This window comes from Callorhinus ursinus, unplaced genomic scaffold (genome assembly GCF_003265705.2).
Source record: "Callorhinus ursinus isolate GAN/ISIS: 27379988/994484 unplaced genomic scaffold, GSC_fseal_2.0 scaffold4, whole genome shotgun sequence".
NCBI classification, from domain to species: Eukaryota; Metazoa; Chordata; class Mammalia; order Carnivora; family Otariidae; genus Callorhinus; species Callorhinus ursinus.
This window is the reverse complement of record NW_027397066.1, coordinates 70,408,885-70,422,358: the sequence shown is the minus strand read 5'-3', so window position 1 is coordinate 70,422,358 and position 13,474 is coordinate 70,408,885. Positions and strand designations below refer to the sequence as shown.

At 41.0% G+C, this 13,474-nt stretch overlaps 2 protein-coding genes across 6 annotated transcripts in view; one reads left to right on the top strand and one right to left on the bottom strand.

The window, feature by feature from the left end:
• The window catches only part of SLC10A6 (solute carrier family 10 member 6), a 156,975-nt gene that overhangs the window by 36,247 nt on the left and 107,254 nt on the right, over positions 1-13,474 (top strand). The window lies entirely within an intron of this gene.
• The window catches only part of AFF1 (ALF transcription elongation factor 1), a 202,702-nt gene that overhangs the window by 178,011 nt on the left and 11,217 nt on the right, over positions 1-13,474 (bottom strand). For all 5 annotated transcript variants that reach the window (XM_025887178.2, XM_073891900.1, XM_025887181.2 and 2 more), the window contains exon 2: positions 9,501-9,574. In XM_025887178.2, coding sequence (XP_025742963.1) covers positions 9,501-9,538 — 38 coding nt within the window. In that variant the 5' untranslated portion in view covers positions 9,539-9,574. The remainder of the gene's footprint in view (positions 1-9,500; positions 9,575-13,474) is intronic.

The window sequence follows — 13,474 nt, the reverse complement described above, 5'->3', positions numbered from 1 at the left end:
AAATGTTAAATATGGGGAAAGGGTATTTGATCATGAAATATTCTTTCTACTTTTATTAATGTCTGAATATTTCTATGAAAAAAATGTCTTCAGATTTTTATTTGAAAAGTGTCTTTTAAAGTGAAGGAGACGAAACGAAAGAGTAGGCAAGAACTAAGATTAAGTCCATACTAAATTAGATTACCAAGGCCAATCAAAGCCAACATTATTTCTTTATTGCTACTTCAATGCGGATATCTTTCCCTCCGTCCCTTAGACTCTCTTCTTAACACGAAGTCTTGGATGACCTCATGCTTTCAATAGCTTTAATAAGACATGTTCTCTTTATATCTATGAACATCTTACTTACATAAACATACACAATCCAGAATCTACAATTTTAGCAACAAAAATAGTGACAGTCTGCCTTGCAGTTTATGAAAAAGGCATCGTCTGATGAAGGCATCCAAACTTGGTCAAGAGCAGTAATGCAACTGCACAGTGCCTCACATGTTAAATGTTATTCTGTGTAGTAATTTAAGAACTTCACAACCAAAACAAACTAGTTGCCCCCAGCATTCCCCATAGTCTGATTCACACATTCAGCTATTAACTTCTCCAGGCCTTTGCTTCCTCCAGTACAAGGAAGCAGATTACCATCTAATCTGACCACTTTACAGGGTTATCATGAGCTACAGAAAACAAGACTCTGAAATAATGTCCTCCAGGCTTCTAGAAACCACAAGAACCTGGAACCGAAATTCTCTTCTTCCTAACCCTGTTCCACAGATCCCTAAAGAGGCTAACTGCTACAACTTCAGAAAAAAAGATTATCATTGAAGCCCCCCAAAAAGAAGAAAAAGGTTCTTCTCCAAATCCGGATAGCATAAAATTAGGATCCCTACAGAAATGGTGTAATCCTAAACAATTTATTTATTTTATTTATTTTTTTAAGATTTTATTTATTTATTTGAGAGAGAGCATGAGGGAGAGAGAGACAGCACCAGTGGAAAGAGGCAGAGGGAGAGGGAGAAGCAGGCTTCCCGCTGGGAGCCCGATGTGGGGCTCAATCCCAGGACCCCGGGATCATGACCTGAGCTGAAGGCAGACACTTAACAACTGAGCCACCCAGGCGCCCCCATAATCCTAAACAATTTAAATCAATGTCCATCTTACCTACCACCACAGACCAAAGTATCACCTAAAATGATATCATGCCAACTACCTAGACTAGTATCCATTACAAAGAAGGCACTAAATAATATGAATCCATTCTCTTCCAAGTCTTAACATTAGTTACAGTTCAGGGCTGAAGGCAAAGAGAAAAACCATAGGCAAATGAATCTGAAACTGACACATCAACACAATGAACCGGAACTTAGAATAATCAAAGATGACTCTAGGGTGCCTGGGTGGCTCAGTAGGTTAAGCGTCTGCCTCCAGCTCGGGTCATGATCCCAGAGTCCCAGACTGAGTCCTGCATCAGGCTCCCCCCTCCGCGTCTCCCCACTCGGCAGGGAGTCTGCTTCTCCCTCTAACCCTCCCCCCTCTTTTGTGCTTTCTCTATCTCAAATAAAGAAATAAAATCTTTAGGGCGCCTGGGTGGCTCAGTCGTTAAGCGTCTGCCTTCGGCTCAGGTCATGATCCCAGGGTCCTGGGATCGAGTCCCGCATCAGGCTCCTTGCTCAGCAGGAAACCTGCTTCTCCCTCTCCCACTCCCCCTGCTTATGTTCCTGCTCTCGCTGTGTCTCTCTCTGTCAAATAAATAAATAAAATCTTTAAAAAATAAAAAATAAAATCTTTAAAAAATAATAAAATTTTAAAAAGATGACTCTAAACATGAATCTACCTTACAAGAAAGCAATCCCACTTCTAATATCTACCCAAAAGAAATGAAAACATATGTGCATTATTCATAATAGCCAAAAAGTGGATACAACTCAAATGTCCATCAATTGGTGAATAGTAAATAAAACATTGGTATATCCATACAATGGGTTATTTGGCAATAAAAAAGAATGAAATACTGACACATGCTACAACATGGATGAGTCTTGAAAACTTTACGCTAAGTGAAAGTAGCCAGTCACAAAAAAAAACAACACACAAACAAACCCATATTATATGACTGCATTTACATGAAATGTTCAGAACAGGCAAAACTATTAAGTAGATTAATGGCCGCCTCTGGTTGGGATGGGAAACAGGCATCTACCGGGAGTGCAATTCTGAAAATGAACTGGAGAAATGGTTGCACAACTCAGTAAATTTACTAAAAATCATTAAACTGCATATTTAAAATGGCTTATAAATTATACCTCCATAAAGTGTTTTTATTTTTTAATATATAAAGACAATGCTACTTGTAGAAAAGAAAATACTATGCAGCAGTGTTTTTTTTATACTGTGTGTGTGATTTAGGCCAATCCCATTGCCAATATTAAATGTAAAATAGACCACAGTAAAACTTGTAAGTGTATCCACATGCTCTGCAAATAAACACACTCTTTTGTTCTGTTTTGTTTTTTTAAAGATTTTATTTATTTGACAGAGAGAGACACAGCGAGAATGGGAACACAAGCAGAGGGAGTGGGAGAGGGAGAAGCAGGCTTCCCGCCCAGCAAGGAGCCCGATGTGGGGCTTGATCCCAGAACCCTGGGACAGTGACCCAAGCCAGCCAAAGGCAGACGCTTAACGACTGAGCCACCCAGGCACCCCCTGTGTTTTGTTTTTAAAGGTCTGTTTCCTCTATCATTCTTTGTACAAATGCTATTCCTGGAGTAGCTCACAAAATCTTCTATCCAAAGAGTTGCCTCTAAACAAAGCCTTTTCCCTCAAAATAGAATTAAGGAAGCTTCTGACTCCCCTGAAATCCACCACTCTACCATCATCACCAAAGTGGTGGAGTTAATAATTTACTGAGGACTTACAATGTAGGAGGTCCTATGATAAGCACTTTACACACATTATTCTTCCTATCCCCATTTTTTTTTCTTATCCCCATTTTAATGAGGCTTTAAAAGTTGAGCAATTTGCCCAAGTAACCAAAGTGTCAGAGATCTAAACATAGTTATCCCACTGCAGAGTCACACACTCCGGCTTGCTCTATCACAGATCTAACACTAGCTCAACTGGATTTTACGGGTGGAAATTATACAGTATTTCGACAGTTTAGCCTCCCTCCCCCAAACTTAACTGTCCCTCTGGGAGATACCTAATTCTGAAAAAGATTTCCTCAGGTCTGGGATAAGTCTGAAACCAAACTCTTCTAAACCCGTCAAACCGAGTGACTCATCTTAAACTACTTATGGCAGTGTCACATATTTAATGATTAGGAACCATTTTCTAAAATAAAGGGATACAATGAGTTCTACATAGGAAACATTATTGCACTTGTAAATCAGGTCTTAGACCGCTTGCCTGGCAAATACAGGAAACCTTCCTAGTTATCCCGGTTCACAATCCAGGTGTGGATTATTTACAATGCCCAGGCCAATCACTGTTTCAAAAAAACATGGCCTACAGCCATTAATCTCTCTAGTAAGCATCTGGAATTTAGGCCCCTGATTTACTCACACAAAGAAAATCTGTCCATATAATAGGTGTTAATCGGCTTAACACCTTGTAGCTTCCTTACTAATTGAGGACTCTTCTCAATTAGGAGAGTTAAACATTATTTCAGACTCTCTTGGGGGAAGGAGAGCTTCTAAGAGTACCATACTATAATGATTCATCACTCAAAAAATTCAATCTTTCAAATCTTCCCAAATACTGAAAAGCATAGCTCAGCAGATCTCCTAAAATCTGTCTAAGAAGTACTTACCCTTAATGGCAGAAAACAATAAAATCACGTCCCACAAATCTGGTGATACAGCCTGAAATAAAATTTCTTTCATTCTTACGTCTTACCTTCACATGTTTTCCACCCATCATCAACTAACATTTTCCCAGAATGTATCCCAGCTTTACTCTCTGGCTTCGCTTACCTGAGCCCAATTTCAGAAGAATGTAATTTAGCACACACTTTGTAAAAATTAACTTTAGTTTCGTGATTCCAAGAAGGAAATGAGACTTTTCAATCAGTAAGTAAGAGTAAGGGTCGGGGGGAGGCGCTTGGGTGGCTCAGTCCGTTAAGCGGCTGCCTTCGGCTCAGGTCATGATCCCAGAGTCCTGGGATCGAGCCCCACATCGGGCTCCCTGCTCAGCAGAGAGCCTGCTTCTCCCTCTCCCTCTGCCTGCTGCTCTGCCTACTTGTGCTCTCTCTCTAATAAATAAATAAAATCTTTAGAAAAAAAAATAAGAAGGGGAAGAAGGGGAACAGACTGGTGAAATGGCAAAAAGCCATGTTCTCTCAATAAGGAAAAAGAAAGTAACTAAAAACTCCAGGAAAAATGAAAACACCGTTCAAAGATGAAGCAATTTAAAGTGTGGCAGGAATTTGAACAATTTATTCAGCTAAATAACTGATCTGTCCTGACCAAAATGAACCTTCTTTTTCAAGTGGTACTTGTAAGAACTTTGAACCCATATGAAATATGACCCTATATGAAATATGAAATGAAACCCTAAACACTGTTTTGCTTCCCGATCACAATAATGTGAATAGGGCTACTGATTTTTCAAACCTTTCTTTTTTTAAAGATTTTATTTATTTATTTGACACAGAGAGAGAGAGAGACAGCAAGAGAGGGAACGCAGACAGGGTGAGTGTGAGAGGGAGATGCAGGCTTCCCGCTGAGCAGGGAGCCCGATGTGGGGCTCGATGTGGGGCTCGATCCCGGGACCCTGGGATCATGACCTGAGCTGAAGGCAGATGCTTAACGGCTGAGCCACCCAGGCGCCCCTGATTTTTCAGACTTTTTTTTTTAAGATTTTATTTATTTGACAGAGACAGAGACCGTGAGAGCAGAGCAGGAACACAAGCAGGGGGAGCGGGAGAGGGAGAAGCAGGCTTCCCGCGGAGCAGGGAGCCCGACGCGGGGCTCGATCCCAGGACCCCGGGATCGATTTTTCAAACTTCTATTATCAATTTAGAGACAAAGCTTTTAATGCATAATTATAAAATAAAATGTGCTGTCAATGTGGACAATTTAAAAGCAGAGCTAACAGCTGGAGGGTAGAAGAGGAAGAAATGGAAGAAAGAATAAGGATAATTATATTATATCAGACTGTGGAAAGTTGATGGAAAGGAACATAAAAATATTTAATATAGACTATATAAAATATACCTAACATAGTAATTTAATACAAAAAACTGAGATATTTAAAAGTTAAAGATATTTAAATTTATGAAATAGAATAAAAACAAATGTCAATACTGAAGAGAAAATATAAAAAGTATACTACCTGATTAAGTTTAAAGAAAATTCAAAAGAAAGCAAAACAAATTCATGGTGTTAGAAGTCAGAAGAGTGGCAGCCTTTGAGGGAGTTAGTAGCTGAAAGCGGACAAGAGGCGGCGTCTGGAGGGCTGGTATTGTCACTTGATCGGTTACACAAGCGTGTTCACTTTGTGAAAACGCACTGAACTGTACTAATAATGTCTGCCCTATTCAGTTTGTTATACTCCGATAACAATTTTTATAAAGAACAAAAAGAAAGGGGAGGAAATGGAAGGTGGGGGTAAATATAAGTGAGCTGAAATTCACTAGTGTCTAATGCTGATAAATCTACAAATCAGAGAATAAGCCTATTATTTACAAGAACTAAAACACTGTCTTTACACATTACATTAATATTCTGCCCACGCTTATGACTTTTGATATCCCTGAGCAAAGTAAGGGCTCACACTCAGACTTCTGTTTAGTTTGAACAATTAGAGTTGCATACTCAATACACATCTGTTTCCTTTCAAGTACGTGCTAGCCCTGGACCAGTTCCACGTGAATTTGATGAGGTTTTTTTCTGGACTACTAAAAGATTAACCTGTCATGATTAAACATTTAAACAGTAAGCTATTGATATATATTAAAAATTGAGCTCCATTCAGGACTTCGCCTAGCTTTATCACTTGTACTGGGTATTAAAGGAGCACATCAGGGAGGTTATGAGCTGAAAAAAAATGTAATAAACAATAAAACTGGTTCTATAACTGCCAGAATGTTCCTATAAATGCCACTTACCCATGTTAATAATTATTTTCTTAAAAGATTTTATTTATTTATTTGACAGAGAGAGACACAGCGAGAGAGGGAACACAAGCAGAGGGAGTGGGAGAGGGAGAAGCAGGCTTCCCACCAAGCAGGGAGCCTGATGTGGGGCTCGATCTCAGGACCCTGGGACCATGCCTGAGCCGACGGCAGATGCTTAACAACTGAGCCACCCAGGCACCCCACCCATCCTAATAATTATTAACAATAGCAAACATATGTAAATAATAGAATATAAAATACTTTTTAATCTTGTCACTGATAATACTGTATTATAGTTGATTATTCTACCAAAAATTACATAGGATGCAATATCAACAACTAGAAATTTTTGAAAAATCATATGCCCACAAAAAGTTGAAACTTAAAATTTCTTCATCCTCTTAAAAGTTCACCATTCTGATATTTAGATTTTTTGGTAGGAAGACCCAGTTTTAATATGTTATAGAATTCAACTCTCCGTAACTGATGAAATTCAAAGGGACCCAAATCAAAATGCCAACATTTTTCTAGAAAAGGCCTGACTTCAGAGGAAACATGGAAATGTAATCAGATGTGAGTAACTACCAAAACTCTAAAAATGAAAAGTAGTGGCAAAGAAGTGCCTGAATATTAAGATCTATGAAAATACAGTGAAATAGTAGGGCACCACTGCCAGAAGAAACAATCAATGGAACAAAAGAGTCCAACAAAAGACTCAAAAATGTGATGTAACTAAGATGCTGCACTCAAATCAACAGAGAAAAGATAGAGATTTACTAAATTATATTGAAACAACTGGCTAGCTTTTTTTTTTTTTTTAATGACTCCCGGGGCACCTGGGGGTGGCTCAGTCGGTTAAGCATCCGACTCAATTTCAGCTCAGGTCAGGTCAGTGTCTTGAGATCGAGCTGGCATTGGGCTCCCCGCTCAGCAGGGCGTCTGCTTGAGATTCCCTCTCTCCCTCTGCCTCTACCCTTCCCCCAGCTCAGTGCTCATACACTCTCTCTCAAATAAATAAGTCTTTTAAAACATTAAATAGGGGCGCCTGGGTGGCTCAGTTATTAAGCGTCTGCCTTGGGCTCAGGTCATGGTCCCAGGGTCCTGGGATCGAGCCCCACATCGGGCTCCCTGCTCGGCGGGGGGCCTGCTTCTCCTTCTCCCACTCCCCCTGCTTGTATTCCCTCTCTCGCTGTGTCTCTCTCTGTCAAATAAATAAATAAAATCTTCAATCAATCAATCAATCAATCAATAAATAAATAAATTAGAATTAAAAATGGCTCCCTACCATCCCTTGGAGTTTTCATTTTCCTACCAATATGGAAATTCACAGCAGACACTTGACACTAAAATTAATTACAGATAGATCAAAATATTAAAAAGTCCAAGATCTGGGGTGCCTGGCTGGTTCAGTCAGTAGAGCCTGTGACTCCTGATCTCAGGGTTGAGTTCAAGCCCTACATGGGACAGAGAACTTACTTTAAAAATTAATTAATTAGGGGCACCTGGGTGGCTCAGTCATTAAACATCTGCCTTCGGCTCAGGTCATGATCCCGGGGTCCTGGGATCGAGACCCACATCGGGCTCCCTGCTCAGCAGGAAGCCTGCTTCTCCCTCTCCCACTCCCCCTGCTTGTATTCCCTCTCTCGCTTTGTCTCTCTGTCAAATAAATAAATAAAATCTTAAAAAATAATAATAACTAATTAAAAATTTAAAAAATGTAAAAGTCCAAGATCTGGCGTGGGTCACAAGTGAAGGGGGCTAAGCCATGAAGTAAATGTGTGAGTCCACCTGTGTGGGAACTGCAGCGAACTAGAAAAGCATCTGCACTCTCCTGACCTTTTTTTTTTTTTACATCAAGTCTTTCTGGGGCAACCTGACAAAGCAGATGTCTGCAGGAGGAAACAGGTGGGAATTCTGGAGTTCTGGCTGACTGGCAGGCCGAGAGGATGAACATGCCGGCACACCCGGAAGCGTACTGGTGACATACCATTTGGTAAGGTGTGAATTAGAACTTGTCTCAGCTCAGGCCTTGGGAAAGACAGCAGCCCTTCAATGGTACCTAAGTGCTGCCACACAGCAGTGCAAGCCCCCTGGTGTGAAATCTTACATTTCTAAAGAGATTTGGGGAGTCTAGATGGTTATGTAAAAAACACTGGCAGATCTATTTTTTTTTTTTTTAGAACACTGTGAGAGGCCAAACAAAACCCATCTGTTGACCAGATCGGTCCCAGAGGCCACCAGCTCACAAGTTCTGATTTAAATGCAAAAACTGAAACCGTTCAAGTGTCAGCAGAGATCACATGACATTATTTGCACAATCTCAGAGTTGGAAAGACCTTTCTCAGCACAATCAAAACCAGAACCCATAAAGGACAAGACATTTAATGGCATAAAAATGTAAAACTTATGTGTAACGAACATAATGCACAAGCCTAAAGGCAGCGGACATCAGCGTCCCTGAGTTCCAGCAGAATGGGAGCTGCTGCAGCCTGGGTCACAGGCCTTCCTCTATCAACAGTACCACCAGGGCTACCTGGAATAGAGGAAGAGGTTCCCAAATGAGCCCGAGAGGGGGAGTAGGAAAGCATCCAGGCAGGACCTTCCAGAATTATAGGCGCCATCATCTGTTAATAAATATTAGTTGAGTAAGCTTGAGTGAATATCTAACAGTAGAAATAAAAATTGATCAGTGACATTAAGAATTCCCTCTGGAGGGGCACCTGGGTGGCTCAGATGGTTGGACATCTGCCTTCGGCTCCGGTCATGGTCTCTGGGTGCGGAATCGAGCCCCATGTCGGGCTCCCGGCTCAGCAGGGAGCCTGCTTCTCTCTCTCCCTCTGCCTCTCCCCCTGTTTGTGCTCTCTCTGTCTCTCTCTCAAATGAATAAATAAAATTTAAAAAAAAAGAATTCCCTCTTAATAGCCGCTTCAGAATGTTAATATGCTCCCCTCGGCCAACCCTGATCATGTAGGATATGCAAGAAGGAAGTTAACTCCATGTGCACATTCTATGTGGAGGGGGAGATTTGAAAGCAGTAAAATGTAACTGACAAAATTCCCTCCTTCATAGCTCTCAGGAGAAGGTGGATTTCACGAATAGGTGGCTCATTTCTCCAAAGCTGTGTAATATAGACCAATATCTTGAACCCAGAATTAGGATGCTGATCTACTATAACATCCATATGTTAAAGAAATGAGTTAGGAGGCTCAGAAAGTGCTAGATTGAAAGAAAATATGGTGGCAGTCTAACAGGTTTGGCTTCATGTAGAGAAAACTGAATTTTCCCATATTTTCTTGCATTGTAAAAATTAAAAGGATCAAGCTTATTCTTTGAAAAATACACTCTACAATTAAATATTGTCACATCTTTGAATCATGGATTTCACCGTTACCTGCTGCTGCTATTCTTGACCCTTCCAGTGAACGCCATTGCTGTCAGTCAGTGGAAAATAACAAGTCTGTTCATCTGAAAGAGAAAGCGCAATCTGTGACTATTAGCACATAAGTAAACTCATAGGTATACATGACTTCCAAGAAAATCTTACTGGAAACAGAATTCAATGTTCTCACTGGAATAGAGAGTGGTTCTTCATCAACTCTCAAGTTGCAGGAAGAAATTCGTTACCATATGTCAAAAGCCAAGTGTATTTTTAATTTTGAGGCCGCTGCTCACAGCCATTTCAGCCAGACGAAATATGCACAAGTTTATCATGAGAAGGAAGAAAGGAAATAACATTTCCCCAGTGTCCACTCTTGCCAAGCACTGTGTTGAGCCCTTTTAAAATGACATTTCATGTAAACATTAAAATAACCTTGCAAGGTAGATGCTAATACCCCATATACTAATAAGTCATTTTATAAAGAGGAAAACTGAAACTCGGTTTTAAGTAATTTGCCTGAGGTAACAGGTTGTGTCAGCACCCTCCCTAGAATCAAAAGGTAGAAAGGTATGCACAAGAAAGGAAATCAGCCAGTTGGTTTTTACATAAGAATACTTAACAAAAAAGCAGGATAAATAAGAGCCAATTTTAAGAATTTACTTCCACTCATAAAAGGTGCTTAATCTCCAAAGACATTTTTGAGCATTCTCTCAAAAGAGTACTGGGAAAAACGAAAGAAAGAAGAAGAAAAGAGAAAAGAAAAGAAAGAGAAAAAGGAAAAAGGAAAAAAAGAAAGTTATACAACCTGGGCAGATGGCCTTGGTACTGTCCTGCGTATCTCTAGAAACAACCTCTCTCTCTATGGTTAACACTATCAACAGCTGTTTCCTTTTCCCTTTCTTGTATGTATTTGTAAATTTACTGCACTTCTCCTAACTTGCTTTAAATAGTTTCAATTTTTCCAAACATCCTTAAGGCAAAGGATCTATTACAAATTATCTTGGTACAGATTTAACAAACTATGTGATACAAATGAAAACACACTAAATTTGTAACAGTTATATAGCTTGCCTCTTATGTTTAAGAGGCTAACTGTTACACTTCCGGCTGAGGCTGAACACTGAATATAGTCCAGCTCTACTCTGACACCTGATAAGGTCTTTTATCTCCTCCTCCATGAAATTAAAATTGTTAACCACAATGTTTCCATACCAGCAGATATCACTGTCACTCTTTCTCCTCCCCCCAAGAAAGAATGCAATATGGATGCTACAAATATTCTAATTAAACTCACACTGGTAGAGCTCTAAGTTTTTCAGGGTCAAACATGCTTTGGAGTAACACACTCCTCCAACCAGCTCTAGTAGCCCTACAGGGGCTTAGGCAAGTTTCCTAAATTCTCCAACTGAAATCCCAATCATTCCCCCCCCCCCCCCCCACCACCACCACCACCACCACCGCTGCCACCACCGCCCCTTACTCTCTCTCACTTTCCCTCTCTCCAACACACTTTTACTTCCCTTTCCCTTCTTTCTCTACCCTCTTTCCCCCTTCCCTTTCCTGCCATTACTCCCCCTCCTTCCTTTTCTCTCCCTTCACCTCTTCCGCTGCTCTCTCCTTTTCTCTCTCTTGACATGTAGGGCTGGCACACAGTAGGTGCTCAATAAAATAGTGTGTCCTTTCAGCATCATTCTTCATAACACTGTAAAGGCTTCCGAAGAGTCCATGATGGCAGTCACCCACACAACTTTCCCAATCAAGATGCCCACCTGCTTGCAGCCCAACCGTGCCCTCCCTAGGGCTTGTTGGAGAGCCAGAGGGCAGTGAGGGAGATGGTAGGTTGGGTTGTGGAGGAACACCAACCTTGAGAATGGCCCTGAGTTCCCCTATTTGTTCATTTAGTCACTAAGCCAGCAAATATTTCCTGAGCATCTACTCTAAGCCACGTACAGAGAATAGGAGTGAGGAAAACAGACCTGCCATCACTGAGCTTGCAAACTATAGGAGTTTAGCAAAGAAGACACATAAAAAAAACGTCAATGTTAGATACCAAAAGGCGCTACAGAGAAAAACAAAAGTGTACAGTGGCAGCAAGGAACCAAGGTAAGGTGTTGTAATTTTATATAGGGTGATCAGAGAATGTAACATTTGAGCAAAGACCTAAAGGAAATGAGGGGCAAGCTGTGCAGAACTGCAGAGAAAGATGGTCCTATAACCCTAGGTGATAATGATGTGTCAATGCAAATTCCTCGTTTGTAACTAATATACCACTCCGCTGGGAGATGTTGATTATGTGGAGGCTGTGCATGGGGGCAGGGAGGGGGGTGGGGGGGAGGCAGAGAAGTCTATGGGAAATCTCTGTCCCTTCTGTTCAATTTTGCTGAGAACCTAAAACCTCTTTAAAAAGTCTACTTTGGAGGCACGTGGGTGGCTCAGTTGATTAAGCAACTGACTCTTGATTTTGGCTCAGGTCATGATCTCAGAGTCCTGGGATCAAGCCCCCACATCAGGCTCCATGCTCAGCCGGGAGTCAGCTTGGAGAGTCTCTCTCCCTCTGCCCCTCCCCCACTCACATGCGCTCATGTTCACACATGAACACGCGCTCTTGCTCTTTCTCTCTCTCTCTCAAATAAATAAATAAATTGCTAAAAGACTATTCTTTTTAACTGTCCTAGAGACTGACAAGTCCAAGACTGAAGGGGTTGGACAAACCTGTGAGTCTCACCACTGGCTTCTTGGGTGAGTGGATACAGTACAAAGTTAAAGAGACTTATTCTCAGAGGGATCTGGCCCCAGAGCACAGCCAGGAACTTGTCTATTCAACTCAAATTCTTTATTCTTTAATTTGCCAGGAGGCACGAACCTTTCCACAGAGTCAGGTGCCAGGAGGCTGCATTACCAGATTATTGTCTGTTATCTCAATTATGTCTCATCAAAAAAAAACCAAACAAACAACCCAAATTCAGTGCATGAAAGACTGTTTAGATGCTGATGTATGATTTACACAGCTGTAGGGAGTAGCCGTGCAACTCACAAGGTTAGGTTAGGTTGGATTGGAGGCCTACTGTAGTCAGGAAGTTATTAACCTAAACCACTGCTAAGAAAGGAAATTAGTATATGCTTCACTTAATGTCTCTTTCAAAGAATCTTTCTTAAAATACAGTCACAAAACTGGACCATTTTCTTACACCATACACAAAAATAGACTCAAAATGGATGAAAGACCTAAATGTGAGACAGGAATCCATCAAAATCCTAGAGGAGAACACAGGCAGCAACCTTTGTGACCTCGGCCACAGCAACTTCTTGCTAGACACATCTCCAAAGGCAAGGGAAACAAAGGCAAAACTCAACTATTGGGACTTCATCAAGATAAAAAGCTGCACTGTGAAGGAAACAGTCAACAAACCAAAAGACAACCAACAGAATGGGAGAAGATATTTGCAAATGATGTATCAGATAAAGGGCTAGTATCCAAAATCTATACAGAATTTATCAAATTCAACACCCAAAGAACAAATAATCCAATCAAGAAATGGGCAGAAGACATGAACAGACATTTCTCCAAAGACAAACAAATGGCCAACAGACACGTGAAAAAGTGCTCAACATCACTCAGCATCAGGGAAATACAAATCAAAACCACAATGAGATACCACCTCACACCAGTCAGAATGGCTAAAATTAACAAGTCGGGAAACGACAGATGTTGGGGAGGATGTGGAGAAAGGGGAACCCTCCTACACGGTTGGTGGGAACGCAAGCTGGTGCAGCCCCTCTGGAAAACAGTATGAAGGTTCCTCAAAAAGTTGAAAATAGAGCTATCATACGATCCAGCAATTGCACTACTGGGTATTTACCCCAAAGATACAAATGTAGTGATCTGAAGGGGCACCTGCATCCCAGTGTTTATAGCAGCAATGTCCACAAGAGCCAAGCTATGGAAAGAGCCCAGATGTCCATCGACAGATGAATGGATAAAGACG